The sequence below is a fragment of the Cryptosporidium hominis genome (genome assembly GCF_000006425.1).
Source record: "Cryptosporidium hominis TU502 chromosome 2 CHRO012081, whole genome shotgun sequence".
NCBI lineage: Eukaryota > Apicomplexa > Conoidasida > Eucoccidiorida > Cryptosporidiidae > Cryptosporidium > Cryptosporidium hominis.
The window spans coordinates 1-17246 of NW_667340.1; the positions used below are offsets into that span (position 1 = coordinate 1).

Consider the following 17246-nt stretch of genomic DNA (forward strand, 5'->3'; position numbering starts at 1 on the left):
TGGGTGGTATTAAGCCTTTGCTAGTTGCGCTCTTCCAAATGCTTTTAGAAAGCAAACCTAAATTACTTCTCACTAGATTGTTTTTAAAGTCTAGTTGATTAATGTAGGAATCATTGTATAAAGGAGTAACTTTCTTTCTAAGATATTCAAAGCCACAATTTTTTGTACTGCCTTCGTTCTTGTCAAGCTTGGCTCTTTTTTTTGCTGGGTTCTTCATCTCTTAGTACGAATTTATTATTGGTAATAGTTGACAATATATAGCATAATGATTTTGGCGGGAGTTGTAAATGAATTTCGAAAAATGAAAAGTAATTTCCTTCAGTAGTTTAAGTGTGTAGGTTCATGGGGTGGAGAAAAGAGCCTCATTTGAGGTTATTAAAAATTTAATAAATAATTACTTTAAGCTGGTATTAAGTCTTTTACTGTAATATCTAAGTTCATATTTTTGTAACTTTTGGTTAATTAAATCTATAAATTACCGCCAGTATTATTAATACGATATTGAGATCAAGAAACACATTTTGATTATTAAAATAAAAATAACTATATAATATTATTATTATTTGTTTATGGGAAAGGCAAATTATATTAATTTATGAGCTATTTTTGGTTTATGAGTTTAAGGAACTCATTTAAATTAAAGAGTTTTCACAATGTCAAACGTACTGACATGCAAAGCATTAAAGATATTATGTGGAGAAGATATACGTTACTTTGAGCTTGCAGAAGTTGCATACTTGGCTCGAATGAAGAAACTTTACGTATGCTTAGGGAGGCATTCGATATATTTACTGAAAAGAAATTTAAGGAAAGTAATTACTGGAGGAAAGCTAAAGTATTCTCAAATTGAGGGGATTTATGAGGATATAAGCAAAGATACCCGGTTTTTAATTCTTCTTGATAATGAAAGGGATGAGAGATGGGTAGACGACAAACTTATTATCAACTGTTTAAATAGGCACGTACTTTGTAATTTTCTAGAGATGGCCTGGAAAGCTGATCATGCATTTAGAACAGGAAAGTATTATGACTTTCCTAGGTTCGGAATCAACTTGAATGAAATTAGAAATGGATTAAATATTTCTAAGAGCAAAAATTCGAGCATTAATAAAATTAAATCAATTGCAATTTGGGGAATGAATTCAAGAGAAAAAAACATTAAAGGACGGTATGAAACGTACAAATTTACAGGGATATTGGACGAAAAAACACTGTTAGCAATTCAAAAACAATTAAATTTATTAGAAGAAGGATACACGACTACAATATTTCCATTTGCTAAAATAGAAGAGTTTCAAGACTATAAAAAATATATCTTTGATGGCTATTTCTTCTTTGCAAAGCAAGGTTTTGAAAATAAAGCAACTCAATCACACAACTCACAGACAGGTTCATATGTATCATATAATGGCGTTGAAATTAATATTAATGTACATCCACAGATATTTTTAAACCAAAAGAAGCCAAATACTAATGACACTCAAACCAGAGAAAATAAAGGGGCAGAAACAAAGGGTTACTCAAATATTGGAAGCAACCTGTATAATGTTGCTCAAGAATATGTTAGGTTTCTCTCCAATATGTCAACCGATAAAACTTACTCTGTATATCTTAATGGCCAATACAACAAAAAAATGAACCTCTCTGATGACATTTCAACCTGGTCTTGTTGGGAGATTTTTATTAAAACATCAAGAATGAGCATTGTATGCATAATCATGAGGAGATGCTATATCCCTCCAACTTTAGACTCATATCAAGATATTTCAGTAACTTATACTTGTTCATATAAGGATATGAAATATTTTAATTTAACTGATAGGGATTTGTTGAGAGAGTGTAGACTTTCGGCGGATTCGATTTCACCAATTTCTCAACATCACACTTTATACACAGAATTTATTCAGTCCCAATTGGATACTTTGCTATTCGACGAATTTTCATATAGTTGGATATCTACAAATATAAAGTTACATCCAGCATTCAAGGTAGGAGCAAGATCTTTTCTCAAGTCAATCCTTAAAATGTTGGATAAAGCAAATATTCTAGCAGATAGTGAACTAATAGAAGAAATTGATCTATTGGAAAAAAGTGGTTCAAGTAGATACGACCAAGAGAATGAAACAAAAGTTGAAGTATTTGAAGATCCTATGGCATGCATTCATGAAATGCTTTCACAAATTTCAGGGGTAGACAAATTCTCTAGAAGTATTATTGAAAGACAAAAATTACATTTTTTTGAGCTTAGGCTTGCTAGGTATTTATCTTACTGCGTTGATGGGGGCCTACTTGGAGCAAAATTTATTATCGAAGACCTTGTATCGTCTGTTGGGATGGCAAATAGGAATGTTGATAGTAAAATAAGGCAAGTTTTGGACTATTTGTTACATGTCAGATCGAAAGATATGTCTACGGATTATTGTCAATTAAAGCTTGTAAATCTCCTTCAGAATCCGAGATTTGTAAGAGATTATTGCTTTGTGCCTTCTGTAATGGCAAGATTTGTAAATAGCGGATATTGTGCAAGACTTATCCCGGCTGGGAAGGAAACATTATATATAGAATTTCTAATGAATCTTTTAACGCTACCTATAAAAAGTAACTTTGGACAAAGATCGCAATTAAGAATATCTATTCTTCAACAAGTGCTGCACGCAACAGGAGACTCTAAAAAAAGGGATTATTATATTCAGATGGTCCCTTTACTTGTTGAGATTTTTTCTGGAAATGAGTTGGACGGCGATAACACTGGTTCAAAGTATGCTGGGGCTGCTCTACTTAATCTATGCTTCTCAAACGATATATTAAAAAGTGAGCTTGTAAAAGCAGGGATATCTAGCGCAATAGTTAAGAAGCTTCAGAAAAGAGACGACCTTCAACTGACAAAAATATGCCTCTCCCTCGTGGTAAATATTTCTAAAGACCCTTCACATCGACAAACCTTGATAGCGGAGGGGATATTACCAATAATTGCTGACTCTCTCCATGAGATTCTTGAAGATTTTAGGCCATATAATCAAGATTTAGTTTTGCAGAACAAAATCCATGGACAATTTAGCATTTATTCAAAACAAAATAGCGACTGGGATGTGCTACCTATTATTTTAGGCGTAATTGGCCAATTGAGCAATGAAAACGATATAAAACACATGTTCATTTCTAATTGGTGCGTGCTTGACTATATTTTGTACCTTTTCCACAACCTTGAAGTTTATGTGGGAAGTAATAACGACATGATTTGTAAAATAATTTTTTGTATAAAACAGCTTTGTAATTCGAGTTGGATTGTGCAACTTCGTGTTGGTAAACATTGTATTCCAACTCTTATTGAAATAATTTCCACACCAGTAAATAAAAAAGAAAGGAGAGAGGCTTCAACTATAAAATTTATTCAGTACTATTCTTATTGGGTCCCTTTTCATACTATATCAGAAAATAGGGATTCTTCTATTTTTCTTAGCGGAATAAATGGAGATGTAATTTTTCATTCGTTATTATTGCTAGAGACTCTTTCTTATTATCATCCAAACTGTTTGGAAATGATTTCATTCGGTATTGAAAATGCACTTGATCTGTGCTTGGAGTCTTATTGCATAGACACTATAGTAATAAAACTAAACTACCTAAAAGACGTAGTAAAGAAAGTATCGCTCAGGATTTAGTCACTCCACCACGATTTTAGAACATAATTATAGTATCCTAATTACATATTAAAGACTTTGAACTACTAATTCTGAATTAATTGAAACATTGTATTTAACTTTGAAATAATATAACATTTACTTATCAGGAAAATGTGAGATATTTGGTATGAAAATTAATTATCAGATAATCTGCGAGTGTTAATTATTGTAATCATTTTTATTTACTTAGAGATTAAATATCTATAGTACATTTAATTCCATACTTCAAATAGGAATATTCCGCTACTTGATATTACAACGCTTTTAGTATAAATGAATAAGATATCCACCCCTGAGAATATATTCTAGTCTGACCCGCAACAACTATATATTAATTTGCAAATCCAAATCAAAAAGATGACCTAAGTTTATCAAGTTAAACCAAACCTGTTAACTAATTGAATATTATACCGAATCCAATTGTTATATGAAAACAAGCATGGAAGTATAAAATTTAACGAAAATAAACCAGAATATTATTTAGAATAACACTCCATGCGTACTTTCTCCTTGCTAATTACTTGTTCATTAGTTTAAACGGCATTCCAAATAGAAAACTAATTTCATGAAAATTATAAAAAAAAGGTATCTTTCCAAATTCAAAAAAACTTAGTCTTGAAAAGTTTAGCATTAATCTTACGACTGGTTCCATATATCAAGACAATTTATATACAATTCTGATAATAAAGAATAGAATGGTCTATACTCCTCAAAGTATCTTACTTTAAGATATACTGATCTGAGATTTAAAATATTTATAATGATCTTAATTTCCCAGTATTTATTAAGTTGAGTTAGCGTGTTTGATACTTTCGAATGAATTTCCTCTAATTACCCCTAATATTGATGATGACTGCTTAATTTTTGGAGGAGGAGGTGGCGGTGGAGGAGGTATATGTAGGGGAGTAGAAACAGAAGGGAGTATCAAATGTGGCGGAGAGTCAGTGTACAAATTTGCAACTGGAACTTGGGCAGGAAATATAGCATTACTATTATTCTGGTCGTAGCCGCTAATAACTGGATTGTAGCCAATAATATGTAAAGGAGGAGCTTCAAAGGGACCAAAATACTGATTGGAGGAGACTCTTTGCTTCGCAGCATTAACATTAGAAGGAGATAGAGGTAATCCAAGGCCAACTCCTAATATACCGCTTCCTATTCCTGAAGTGCCTGTAAAAGGTCCCTTTGAACATTCAGCAGATATATTAAGATACCCTCCACAAATACTAGAATAATCGCCAAACGGGGATTGGATAATTTGAATAGCTCTTTGAATTTCATTCCGAAGGTGCTTTTTATTATTCTCATCAAAAATAGGTCTACATGCAGGCGGGCCCGGAAAAGGATTTCTTATATCACAACAAATACCCGGAATAGTAGTATTAATAATGTCTGGAGAGCTGATATCAATAACTGTAGTCCAAAGATGAGTTTCAATAAATTTAAGAAACCTGTAAAATAATGTGTGGCTTTGAGAAAACTTGAGGAACTTAGATTCTTCAAAAATTTTTACATTGTTAATTAATGTAGGAGGGTCGCTAAATAATTCATCAATATCAAAAATATCCCTTACAGAATTTGAACCGCATTCCTCACTTTTTTCTTTATCATTAGTTACTTTCCCGTTCGAGTGTGTATTATAACCCTTAATATCAGCTAAAAAGCAATTGCCATATTCTTTATTGGCATTTGACTCTGATTGCTTAGTACCATTCTTGTAGCCAGTATCTATGGAATATCCGACGCTTGCAACTGACGCCATATTAGATTCAGAACAAGCACAAGAGTATTTTGAATCGGAACAGTTAATACATATATTGTCTGAACTTAATATTCCAGGAGAAAGAGAATACGTACATGCGGTGCTTCCGATTGAGGACCTGCTTGATTCACCAAACGTTTCATGTTCCTCTGGCGGCTTATCTAAATTTAAGTTCTTTACATTCAGAAGTGTTTTTTCGGAATTAACATCCTTGCTGATAGAATACCTGTTTTTTACGGAAAGTTTGGCAGCGCGGCCGCCCTTTACTTCATCTAAATCCGATTTATATTGAAATTTACCACCCTTTACAACATCAAGGTATAGCATTTTATATCCAACTCCATCTTTTTCAATTGAACCTTTATCTGGCTCAGAATCAAAACTTGAATCGCTTGAGCTGGCTTGTTCAGCTACCCCAGCGCTTCCAGATGCCGTTTCTGTGTCGTAACTAACATTAGTTACATCTTCTATATCATCTTTGTAATTCACTGTCTCCTCTTGATCTAATTCAGAAACCAAAGAAGGAAAATTCCCATCTAAATAGCTTTCTTCTGGAATTCCCTCAATTTTTTCAATTCCATTTTGCAAATAAATGTCACCTTTTCCTTTTTTGTAATTGCCCTTAATTGAAGTAAGTGCCAAGTTGTTTTCACTGGATTTGCATCTGCTTTGGATGTGATCAGAATTTAGATCTTCTAGTATATCCTTAAATATTATTTTTGATGCATTATGTGACTTTATAAAGAACTCATTTGCATCAATAACCGGAAGGATGCCAATTTTTTGGAAAAAGTATATAACACAAATTGTCCAGGCGTATCCGCCAGGGAATCCATTTAAGGTATTCCTAAGCCCACGAAACCTTGTCCATACTTTCGTTAGCACAACAACGTGAACAACTCGAGGATCCATTCTTGCATACCATGTAAGGATTCCAAGTCTGCTTTGAATAATAGGTAATGAATTAGCCTTTTGAATCTTGCATAAAGAGCCCGAAGTTTGCCCATCCTTAACTTCTTCTTGGTTGTTAGTTGATGGTAGAGCAATTGAAATATCTAAAACTATATCTGTATGAATATGAAGCATTCTGATAATTGGTATGTGAGCACTGGTTATATCCTGTATACACGTAAATGGATTACGAAGCTTTCGTACCTCTGCCGATTGGTCTAACGATACAGCGCCCTTCCCTTTCAATTTATTTTCATTATTCAATGAGCTCATGCAATCGAAAGAGTCAGTTGATTTATTCTTACTCAATGTATCTAGAGCATCCAACGAGTCACTTTGTAGCAGGCCTAGAAGTTCCTGTAAAATTAGGCCAGGTGGCTTAGTAAAAATATCAGATATGGGCGCATCTCCATATTTAGCTTTGTCAAACGAATCCTTTTTTGGAATCAATGCAATATCTACATCAGAAAATTGATCAGCGAACCCTGTGCTCGTTGAACCGTATGGAAATACTAACAAAGGAATTTTAGATTGTTCAAGCCAATTTCTAAGGTCATTAACCACGCTTGAAACTTTCAAACGAAATTCTTTATTTGGGATAAGATAATTGATTACATTTAATGTAGAAATTTCATAGCTTCTTAATGAATATGGCTGGAAATAAGGGATCTGATAATTGAATATAGCCGGTGCGCATGCACCTAAATTATTACCTATAATGCCAGTTGAATTAACACTTTGTTGAGGATGAGGGGAAATATTCCCTGGTAAGATTAAATCTTCTTTTGGGGTATTTAAAGATATTTTTGAATCAGGAAAGTAGTCCGGAGGAGGGGGAACAATATGACCAAAGTTGCATTGAGGGACCAAATGATTGTACCAAAACTGATGAGGCATCGGGGATATCAAAGGAATGTGTACTTGACCATATTGTTGACCTTCTGATATGGCATTATTTTGAGCAATTCCCTGTGAAAAGCTGCCTTTAGATTGCTGATTTGAATCGTTTAAACTATTACTTCCAATATTTACAGGGTTTGTAGTATTTTCGATTATTACGCTGTTTCTGTTCTTGTTATTATTATTAACACTTACCTTTGATATTTTTGTACAATCGGAAGCTGATGTAGATAACAGCTTTTGGGTGGGTGTTACAGCTGATACGGAGGTTGGGGAACACGATGTGGAAAGCGAAGGTAAGTTAGAAGCTAAATTTTGTATACTATTAAAATTGGAACGGATTTCTCCACAGTTTGATTTATCTGGCTTCTTTTTTCGGTGTTGTGCATTATTTGGAGCCAAAGACGTATGACCAAGTTTGTTTGGAGATTGACCAGAAGAAATCTCAATTCCGCATGAACTACCTATGTTGCTGCTATCCGTTTGCGTACTCTTAGCAGAATTTGAGTTGATTTTTTTGCTAGAGTGAGCTGTCCTACGCCCAGATTTTCCTGAAGCGTCTTTTTTTTCAGATGTAGGGTCTAGAACTTTATCCACACTAACTAGAACAGAGCGTCTTCTCTGATCAGCTTCTGCATTTCTTTTCCCCGTAGCTGTCATTGACTCCCCGACTAACCGTCAAAGAATTAACAAAGGCTAAACTAGGGTATTAAAAGAGTTGAATACCTTTGTCAGTGCCCGTCTCTAGCCACAACAGTTAGGAATCCAACTTACTCAATTTATATTGCTCCGTGTCTACGTTTTGAGAGACAAACACTCTCTCGAACTTTAGTCAACTCTAACTCTCAAGTAGTTTCTGACTGTTCTTTTCTTATTGCAACAGCCACTGCATTATTCGAGGGCCTATGCACTTCTTTTCGTGCTTAAAAATTTGAATATACTTGCAAATTTTAGTTCGCAAAATTAGACTCAATGTTTAGCGCCATTGACGCGCCTTCAGTGCCTAGACCCGCCTTGATTTTAATTTACACGTAAATGTTCATATTAATTTCAAATTGTTAATACCGCAATAGACGCAAATAGAAGATGGACATTAATTTCTCGAGAACAAATATGAGTCAACTTAGCTAGAATAATAGTACTTAAGCACACTAGGAGGTGAGGTATTCATAGCTTAATACGAGCTATTTTTCATTGCAATTATTTGGGAATTTTATTCTGGAAAGCGTTGCATGCATACAATACTTTTAATGGTGCAAGAATTTTTTTACTAGATGATATTCAACTTTTGGATTTTGTCGATATTTTTTGTGAGAATAATTCCTGTTAAGCTATCCAATTTAATATATGCGAACATATTAATTCGTATTAATTACTTGCCTTGTTAGACGACTGAATATGCGTAAAATAGCTATTTTCAACCCTTCGAGATTCTTTGACTTGGAAAATACAGTTTCTGTTTTTAAATATGGCTCTACTATACGCTCTAATGTTGTAAGTTTTGAACCTTTTATGTCTTGATTTTTTCATTTATTGTAAAATCCACTCAGGCTTTTAACACAAGAATACATGACTTCATTGTAGTGATTGATGGAGGCTTAGAAAAAGCTATAAAATGGCACAAAATGATGATGACTGATTATCCATATCACTATTCTAGGATTTCCATATTTGGCCCTAAATATATATCAAAATTTCAGAGGTACTCAAAACTGTGCCCCATATTTTACAATTCGTGCGTTATCGCCAACGAAAAAAAGGCAAGTTAATTTTAAGTAAATATAATTGTTAAATATATTTAACTATGTTAATTTAGGTAATTAAATACGGCGTAATTTCAAAGGATGATTTGGCCAATGCACTCATTAATTGGACGTCACCATTTGTTTTGAATAGATTTCAAAAAATGGTAAGTTAATATTATCATGATCCACGTTTGAGAGGCTGTCTTCAAAGCAATTCTACTCTAGATTTTCCCAGTAGGAGTCATAGATACCTATTTACAGTCATTAATTTTACAATGCGATGCACAAACAGCAAGGCTTTTTTTACTAAGTTTATGTGAAGATGATATATTTGACAGAATTGAATGGGACCATAATCTGGAAAATTCATCAATCGATTTTAAAAATCAGGAAAGAAAAGTTTCACTGCTAGAATTTCTACGTAAAATTGTAAACTCTTCATACGCAGGTGACATACGCTTCTTATTTAATGATAACAGTATAAAATTATCTGAAAATGAATTATATGATTCATTACCTTTTTTAACGGCTAGGTACCTCCCCTTTATTATTAATTACTCCCAGAATAATAAATCCGGATTTGCAATAGAAGGTGCTAACTTAAGTACTTTAAATGAACTTTGCAAATTAGCAAAATCAATTACCGACAGAATGGCATACAATTTAATGAAGAACCCAATGTCTGGAATGAATAGCGAGTTTTGCGTTTCTGAAGATTGGAACTTGTTTATAAAATTATTTTTCAATGAAAAGATAACGCTTAAGGTATGTGTAATGAAATTTGTATTGCTATTTATTGCCTTTAGATAAATCCAAGCAGAGAATGGAGAGCTAATGAATTTTTACAGCTTCCAAACGAGTTTAAAAGTAGAGCAAGCAGAATAGCTGCAAGAAAAAGACTTTTGAAACTACTACCAATTAATATATTATTTAGTAAATACATTTATTCTATACATCATTCCACCTTGCCTTGGAGCCCTAATGTTATTGATGAAACTATAAGAAGATATAATTTTAAGTGTTCTTTGTTGAGCGTCTTAAAAAACATATTATCTAATTTTGGAAGAATCGTAAGTAACTCATTACTTTGAGAATGATTTTTTAATTTCTAATATTTAGACCTTCTATATTAAATATAAGCTAAACCAAACAGTAAAACATCTAGATTAATGTTTGAAGGGATAATATTACTTCAGTTAACTAATAATTTAATTGCTTAATCGACTGAAATATTCTGACCCTTGCCAATATCCTGATCAAATTCTTTTTCAAAGAAATTGGCGCCTGTTAAAGAGCTGCCTTCATGTGAGTCATATTCAATACTTCTGGAAAATGCAGAGTTATATCCCAAATTTTCTTTTTGCACATTTAATATTACGGTAGCTGGCTGAGAATATCTCCGCAAGTCTAGAGTCATAGTAGAACTTGTCTGCATTTCTCTATTTTTGTAAACGCCAATAAGTGTATCTGCCTGGGAAAAAAGTCTATCTTTAAGAGAAATAACAATTGATTGAAATGAAGCTTTTTTTAGGAATTTGGCTATGGACTGTACATTACGAGGATCAAGAGCCGCATCCACTTCATCTAGCACGAAGAAAGGAGATGGATGATAACTTTGCATTGCAAAAAGTAGTGCTAACGCAGCCATTGTTTTCTCGCCTCCGCTAAGTTGTTGTATGTCTCGGAAACGTTTAGATGGAGGCATTGCATGAAAAATTACACCACATGAAAAAGGTTCTTCCAAGTTAGTATCGTCCAAATCTAAAAATGCTTGACCGCCAATATTAGAGTCATCGCATGTCAGTCTTGAATAAAAATCTCCGACTGCCTCTTTTACAGCTTCGAAGCATTTCATGAATGATTCTGTCCGTCTTTTACGAAGTGATTTATACGATTTATCAATTTCCATTGACTTTTTTCTTATATCTCTTTGATCTTCTAAGAGTGCTTCCAATTGTGCATCTATTTCTTTAAGCTTCCCTTTGGACTTCATGTTTGGGTTCAAAGACTCTAGCTTATGTGAAATGTCAGAAATATTCTTTTTAAGTCTCGAGACTTCACTTTCTATTTGTCTTAGTGATTTAGAAGAATTTTTCTGCCCTTCCGTCAATGCACTGTAGTCTATTTGAATCATTGGGGGCTCAAGATATTCAAGGTGGTTTTCACTCTTGTTTTTACCGCTCGTCTCAAAAAATTCCCAATACTTTCTAATGTCATCATATTCTCCAGAGATTAAAGGAATTTTAATGTTCTCAAATACAATATTTTTCAGTAATATAATCAGTTCACCATTAAGAGCTTCTAATTCTTCATTTTTGGAACTTCTCTCAAGCTCTTTACTCGTGCAAAGCCCTTGGAGTTCTAATAAAGCTTTCTTTTTTGCCTCTAGTTCTTTTTGAATTTCTTTCTTAAATGATGTAATTGATTTTATTGAATTTTTAAGATTAGTTTGTTTAAATTCAATTTGTGAAACTTCTTCGTTCAATTTCTCGATTTGTTTGCATTCTTCAATAATCAAATTTTCAATACGAGCTAAGTTGACCTCTTTTTCCTTAAATTTTTCCTTCAGTGTATTGTCTCTTTTCTTAATACTATCATATTCTTCTATGATAATATTTAGCCTGCTAGAAAGTTTCTTTCTCTTTTGTAGTTGTTCTTCATGTTTTTTTCTGGATTCTTGTTCGAGAGAAGCAATATCCTCTATGTTTAGTTTTTTTGAAAGTTGTTTAAAATGCCTCTGATCAGAATCATGAATCTCGTTTCGTAGATTTTCCAATTTTATGCACAAACTTTCGTATTCTGAACGGTGTTTCAATATTTCCTCCTCTCTCTCTTTGAATTGATTTTCTAAAAGGCTTATTCCTGTGCTTTTCTCATTTTTGTTTTTTTTATAAATTTCAATTTTTAACTCTATAGCATTTTTATCAATTTTCAGTCTCTTTAAATTTTCTTTCAATCTATATAATCTTCTCTGCCCATCAGATTCTGCTTCTTCAAGCCTACAAATTTCTTCATTTAGTGTTTCGATTTTGCTCAGTAAATTTGCATATTCTTTTGCAAAACCTTTGTTGTTCATCTGATTTCTAGAAGAATCAGCAGAAATATTGCCATTCTTAAGTATTTTTTCACCATCGAAAGTCATCACTTTAGGTATTATTCCCAATCTTGGAGCTTCAGTGTAAAATATTTTCTTAGCATCTTCCAGGCTTTGCGTGAAAATCACTCCAAAGAGACAAAATTCTAATACAGGAAGTATCCTTTCATCTGATGAGTGTAAATTGTCCTTAGCTAAAGACCTCATTGATTTGTTATTATTGCATATAGCTCTTAAGTTAGCCTCCATAACTGTTGAATTACCTCTCTTATCTAATTTGATAGAGTTCAAAGGTAGAAAATTCATTGGTTGTTTTCTATGTTGTTTTAGCCAGCAAATGCAGCTCTTAGCAGTTTCCCAAGTACTAACCACTATATATTCGCTATACTTCCCAAGTGCGGAGTCTATAACTGAATTATATTGTTTGTTATTTGAATGACACATGTCAGAAAGCCTCCCAAAAACAATGTTTTCTTCTTTCCCAATTATCATTCCAGTATTTATGTAATTCTTCATATCTTCAATTAATTTCCTTGATTCAATTTCCTTTTGAACTTCTCCTTTTCTTGCATCTATATCCTTAATTCTTTCGTTAAATGTATATCTTTGCTCTGAAAGCTTTGCTATCTTATCTGTAAAGCCATTAAAATTGGATTCCAATTCAAATATTTGAGAATTTAGCTCTAATTCAGTCTCTTTTGAGTGGCCCAGCTTTTCTTCCTGTTCGTTAATTTTTGCCGAAATTGAATCTAACAAACTCCTACTAGTAGTTAATTGAATTTGAATTTCTTCATTTTCTTTTTCTAAAATTTCAATTAAACCAAGTTTATTTGCAATTTCTCGTTCTATTTGAAGTGATTGTTCTCTTAATTTAGAAGATGCTATATCTGCTTTCTTTTTGCATTCAATGTATTCTTGTAAATCAAAAGATATTGCATCTATGAATTCAGAGGATTCTTGTGTCTTCAAATTGCTCAACTCGTTATTAATTGACTGCGTCTTTGCCTCGTATTCTTCAATTAATTTTTTGTTTTTCTGTTTGTATGTTAGCATATTTTCCATTTGTTTTTGTAATTTTTTTAGTTCTAATTTATTGCGTTTAATGCTATTTTCGTATTTGATTATTTCATTTTTCTTTGAAGATTCATCCTGTTCCAGTTTTTCGAGATCATTATATTGTTTGTTCCATTCAAGATTATCCTTGGCAAGCTTAGATTCACTATCCCTAATTTTTTGTTTTTCACTTTCAATATTTTGGCATATTAATGTAATTTCATTATCTATAGCTTGTCGCTCATCAAAATACTTTCCCCCCATATTTTCATTGCAGTAAAGTTGAAAAAGTACCAGCTCCAATCGATTATTTGCCTTTTGTTCTTCTAATCTCTCATATTCATTCACTTCCTCAATTTGCTTCTGCAGCTCTCGTCTTTCCGCTTCGAGGAGTTTCCTCCTATTGAAACTATTATGTGACACGATTTGATTTAAGCTCTGTTCATTAGATAAACGATCATATTCTTCAATAAGTTCATCGCTGCCAGAAATTTGTTCAAAGAGTTTTGTCAGTTCTTTTGGTGCTCTTTGCGCCACATCCTCTACGTCGCCTTGAAAAACCAGAAAATTTCTCGCTTTAACTAGAATGTTATAATCTGCCAGCTTGTTTATATATGTTTCCTGCGAGACAACATTTTTATCAATTAAATACCTTGATGCTCCGCTTGATAAAATTCTCCTTGAAAATATTATTTCTTGATTATTTTCAAACTGTAATGTGAAAACAAGAGATACCTCAGCATTATTTGACAAGTTTGATTGAGAACCTTTCTGAGAGAGTCCTACAGTATTGTTTGATTGCGATATATCAACTGGCCCTCCTTCCTGCTCTGGTCGGTAGATTAAATCTTTCAAATTTGTGCTTCTCATGTCATTTGATGATAATCCAAGAGCAAAAGATAGGGCATCCATTAGGTTTGATTTTCCCGAGCCATTTGGGCCTACAATACATGTTAGGCCTTCAGAAAATGGTCCGATAATATGCCTCCCATTGTAACTTTTAAAATTCTCAATAATTAATTTTTTTATGAAACATTTAAGCGTTCTTTCTTTTCTTTTTTCACTAAAATCTTCAATTTGTGCCATACTGTCAGTATTATAGACAATTTTTGATTGCATAATTCATTATTCAATCATTCGGTAAAAGAATAACATTCAAAAAATAATTTGAATTTTCTGTCCGAATTTTTTTTATGAATTCTACTTCTGTTATTGCCTTATTCCTATTTTGTCCTATACCGGTCAATTTGCATGCAGGCTTAAACCCCACATTTGGGCGGTATGTGATCGTGCGCGTTTTTGCTTTATTTCATGCATTGCGCCAAAAAAGAATGATATATTTTTTTCTAAGGGGCAGGAATTATTTAAACAAAATTAGATTTATGAGGAGAGAATAAGAAGTCAATTGTGAAGTTGACAACTCATCAACTAGTTTCACCATTTGATTGAACAATTTCTTGAAAGAATACCTTCAAGGTTCAAGAATAAAAGTATATTTCTAATTGGCATCTGTTTAAAATAGCGTTTAATGTAGGATTATATTTGGTGTTGATATTCTGAGAATAAACTATGGCAGCTAATGGGAATGATTTAGAGCTTATCACAAGCATTCTATCTAAGAATCCATTAATTCATAGGCCAGACATTGTATTTGGAAAATTGAGTGACGGCCTAGATTATTGTATATTTAACAGTGAATCGCAAAGAAACAGTTTCCACTTGAATCTTGTCTTAAATACGGGCAGTATTCATGAAGAAGAGTTTGAAAAGGGATTTGCGAATTTTGTCCAACAATTGATTTTAACCGAATTAAATAAAGAGCTGTTGAGAATCCGTACAGAGCATTTAACAAACATAACATCATCAACTGATTTTCATTGTACAATTTTCAATATATACAATGAAGTTGAAAATACCAAGCTTAACGACTCAGAACTTAGAGCAACTTTCTTTGATGTATTAGAAATTTTTTTGCTAACTATTTACAAATTCCGGGAGAAACTATCTTCGTCCTCAGATATATTTTCAGACAGAATAGAAGAAATAAAAAATAAAACATTTGATATCATTGAAAAATCTGATAAATCTGTAGCAAACTATATCGAAAAGCAAATTTTTTTGCAATTTCATAGAGATACTCTATTACCTAAGAGATGGCCAATAGGAGAAAAGTCGAGTATTGAAAATATCACAGTAACAGGTTTATTAAAGTTTATTAATAAATGGTATCTTCCGAATAATATGTGTCTGTTTATTGTAGGAGACATTCCTGCTTCTAATGAACTTTTGGCAAACCACTTATCTAGTTTTGTTTCTGGAATTAAAAGTTTAAATCTTGAAAAACGAGCCTCTGGTATTAATTTATATGAAACTTCTAGCTCCCACAATATTTTTTCTGTGAAAGAGCGTATTGGACACAAAACTATAAATAACGCACTAAATATTATCGAAAAATACACAGGTTCAGATTTTCAAAGGGAAGTTGTCATTCAGCATCCAAGTATTGATCAGGTCTCAATTTCTATTGGAGTAAAACTAGAGATTTGCCCATTAGTAGATGAAGGTGAGATTTTTATGAATGCAGTTGACACAATAATATCTAACGCTATACATACAAAATTACTGAATTCACTATCTCAATTGGCATGCGATGAAGAATTAACATCTATATCTTGGGACTTTTACAATTCGTCTCGTGAAAATTGTGGTTGGAATACATTTTCAATTGTTAGCGATGAAAAGAACTGGAGAGCAGTTTTTAGATTAGGCATTCAACAGATTGTATCTATATGCAATACAAAAATGTCTATGGAGGAGTTTGAAGAGATAGTATTAATTACTATCTCTGACTACAAAAAATCGGCAGAAGAAGAATTAGGAGATGACCCAAAATTAGTTCTTGATGGTTTGATTGATGATTGGCTTTGCGGAAGTATTCCATTGAGTAAAAAGCAAGAATATCAACTATTTTGTAAAGTTGTAGACCGGATCAATCCCGAAATTATACAATGCAGGTGCAAAGCTTTATTTAGCCATATTATTTACTACTTTGACGAAAATGATCATTATAATAAAGAATCTTCCTTTACAGGATGTATTTTTGTGAGTAAGCCATTACATAATTCTTTTCAGAATTCAGAAATTGATCCAGAAAACTCTATAAATACTTCGAATAACATCTGCAAAGCTCCAGAATCAGAGTCAGAATTTATCAAGTCACTACTTGAGGAATATAAGGCATGTGTTTATAAAGATCTTGAATTATCTGTTGAATCAGCTAAAAGTTATTCAAATGAAGTTTTTTTTGAGAAAAATAGCTACAAAATTGAGAGAATGTCAGAAAGCTTTGAATTTGGAATTTGGGATGCGCTCAAGGCATCTACATATATTACTATAGATAAGATTTTTGACTCTATAAGAACTAACTTTAATTCGCTTGTTGGCGACTTAGTAAATTCGGACGAAAGCATTGAACATTTGAATGGCAAATATTCCATAAAAGAGCTTGATTCACTTGCTGAAAGAATCAAATTTAATTCAAATAATTTTCAAAATGATTCATACGAGCAAGGAAGCCATAGCTTACCAAATGACATTTGCGACTTAGGTCTTTAATATGTAAACAAAAAAATCTAGGAAAGTATAATATTTGAAATTAATAATCTCAAAAGCATATTGTTTAGATTGTTTTTAAAAAAGGTTCATATATATGAGACGAGAAACATAACTAGTTAAATAATTAATAACAATTAATGTATTGGACTTAGAAAACAATATTTGATATTTATTCAAAAATATATGATATCTGAGTGCCGAGGTATTTTTCTGAAACTATAGAAACTTTGTAATTTTGGATTTTGGATAAGTTTGTTAGAGTTAACGAAACATTGAAATTATAGTGAAGATAGTTTCTTTCATTTTCCATTAATTTGAATCTTGATTTAGAAAGCCTCTCGAGAAATACTAATTTATTAGCTTTTCTATCTTCAATATAGACCCAAGATAGGTTAAACCAATATGAAGGGAACCACTTTCTATCATCTTTAATACATATTTCA

At 32.5% G+C, this 17246-nt stretch overlaps 4 protein-coding genes across 4 annotated transcripts; 2 read left to right on the forward strand and 2 right to left on the reverse strand.

The window, feature by feature from the left end:
- Positions 1–653: 653 nt before the first annotated feature.
- On the forward strand, positions 654–3662 carry Chro.20289 (hypothetical protein). The annotated part of the gene is made up of 1 exon (XM_661897.1): positions 654–3662. One exon carries the CDS (start codon positions 654–656, stop codon positions 3660–3662), a length of 3009 nt encoding a protein of 1002 aa, XP_666989.1.
- Positions 3663–4467: 805 nt separating this feature from the next.
- Positions 4468–7956, reverse strand: Chro.20290 (hypothetical protein). Its single annotated transcript, XM_661898.1, has 1 exon — positions 4468–7956. One exon carries the CDS (start codon positions 7954–7956, stop codon positions 4468–4470), a length of 3489 nt encoding a protein of 1162 aa, XP_666990.1.
- Positions 7957–10257: 2301 nt separating this feature from the next.
- On the reverse strand, positions 10258–14307 carry Chro.20291 (Xenopus 14s cohesin smc1 subunit). The annotated part of the gene is made up of 1 exon (XM_661899.1): positions 10258–14307. The coding sequence occupies one exon, from the start codon at positions 14305–14307 to the stop codon at positions 10258–10260; it is 4050 nt and encodes a 1349-aa protein (XP_666991.1).
- Positions 14308–14757: 450 nt separating this feature from the next.
- On the forward strand, positions 14758–16803 carry Chro.20292 (hypothetical protein). The annotated part of the gene is made up of 1 exon (XM_661900.1): positions 14758–16803. The coding sequence occupies one exon, from the start codon at positions 14758–14760 to the stop codon at positions 16801–16803; it is 2046 nt and encodes a 681-aa protein (XP_666992.1).
- Positions 16804–17246: the final 443 nt, after the last annotated feature.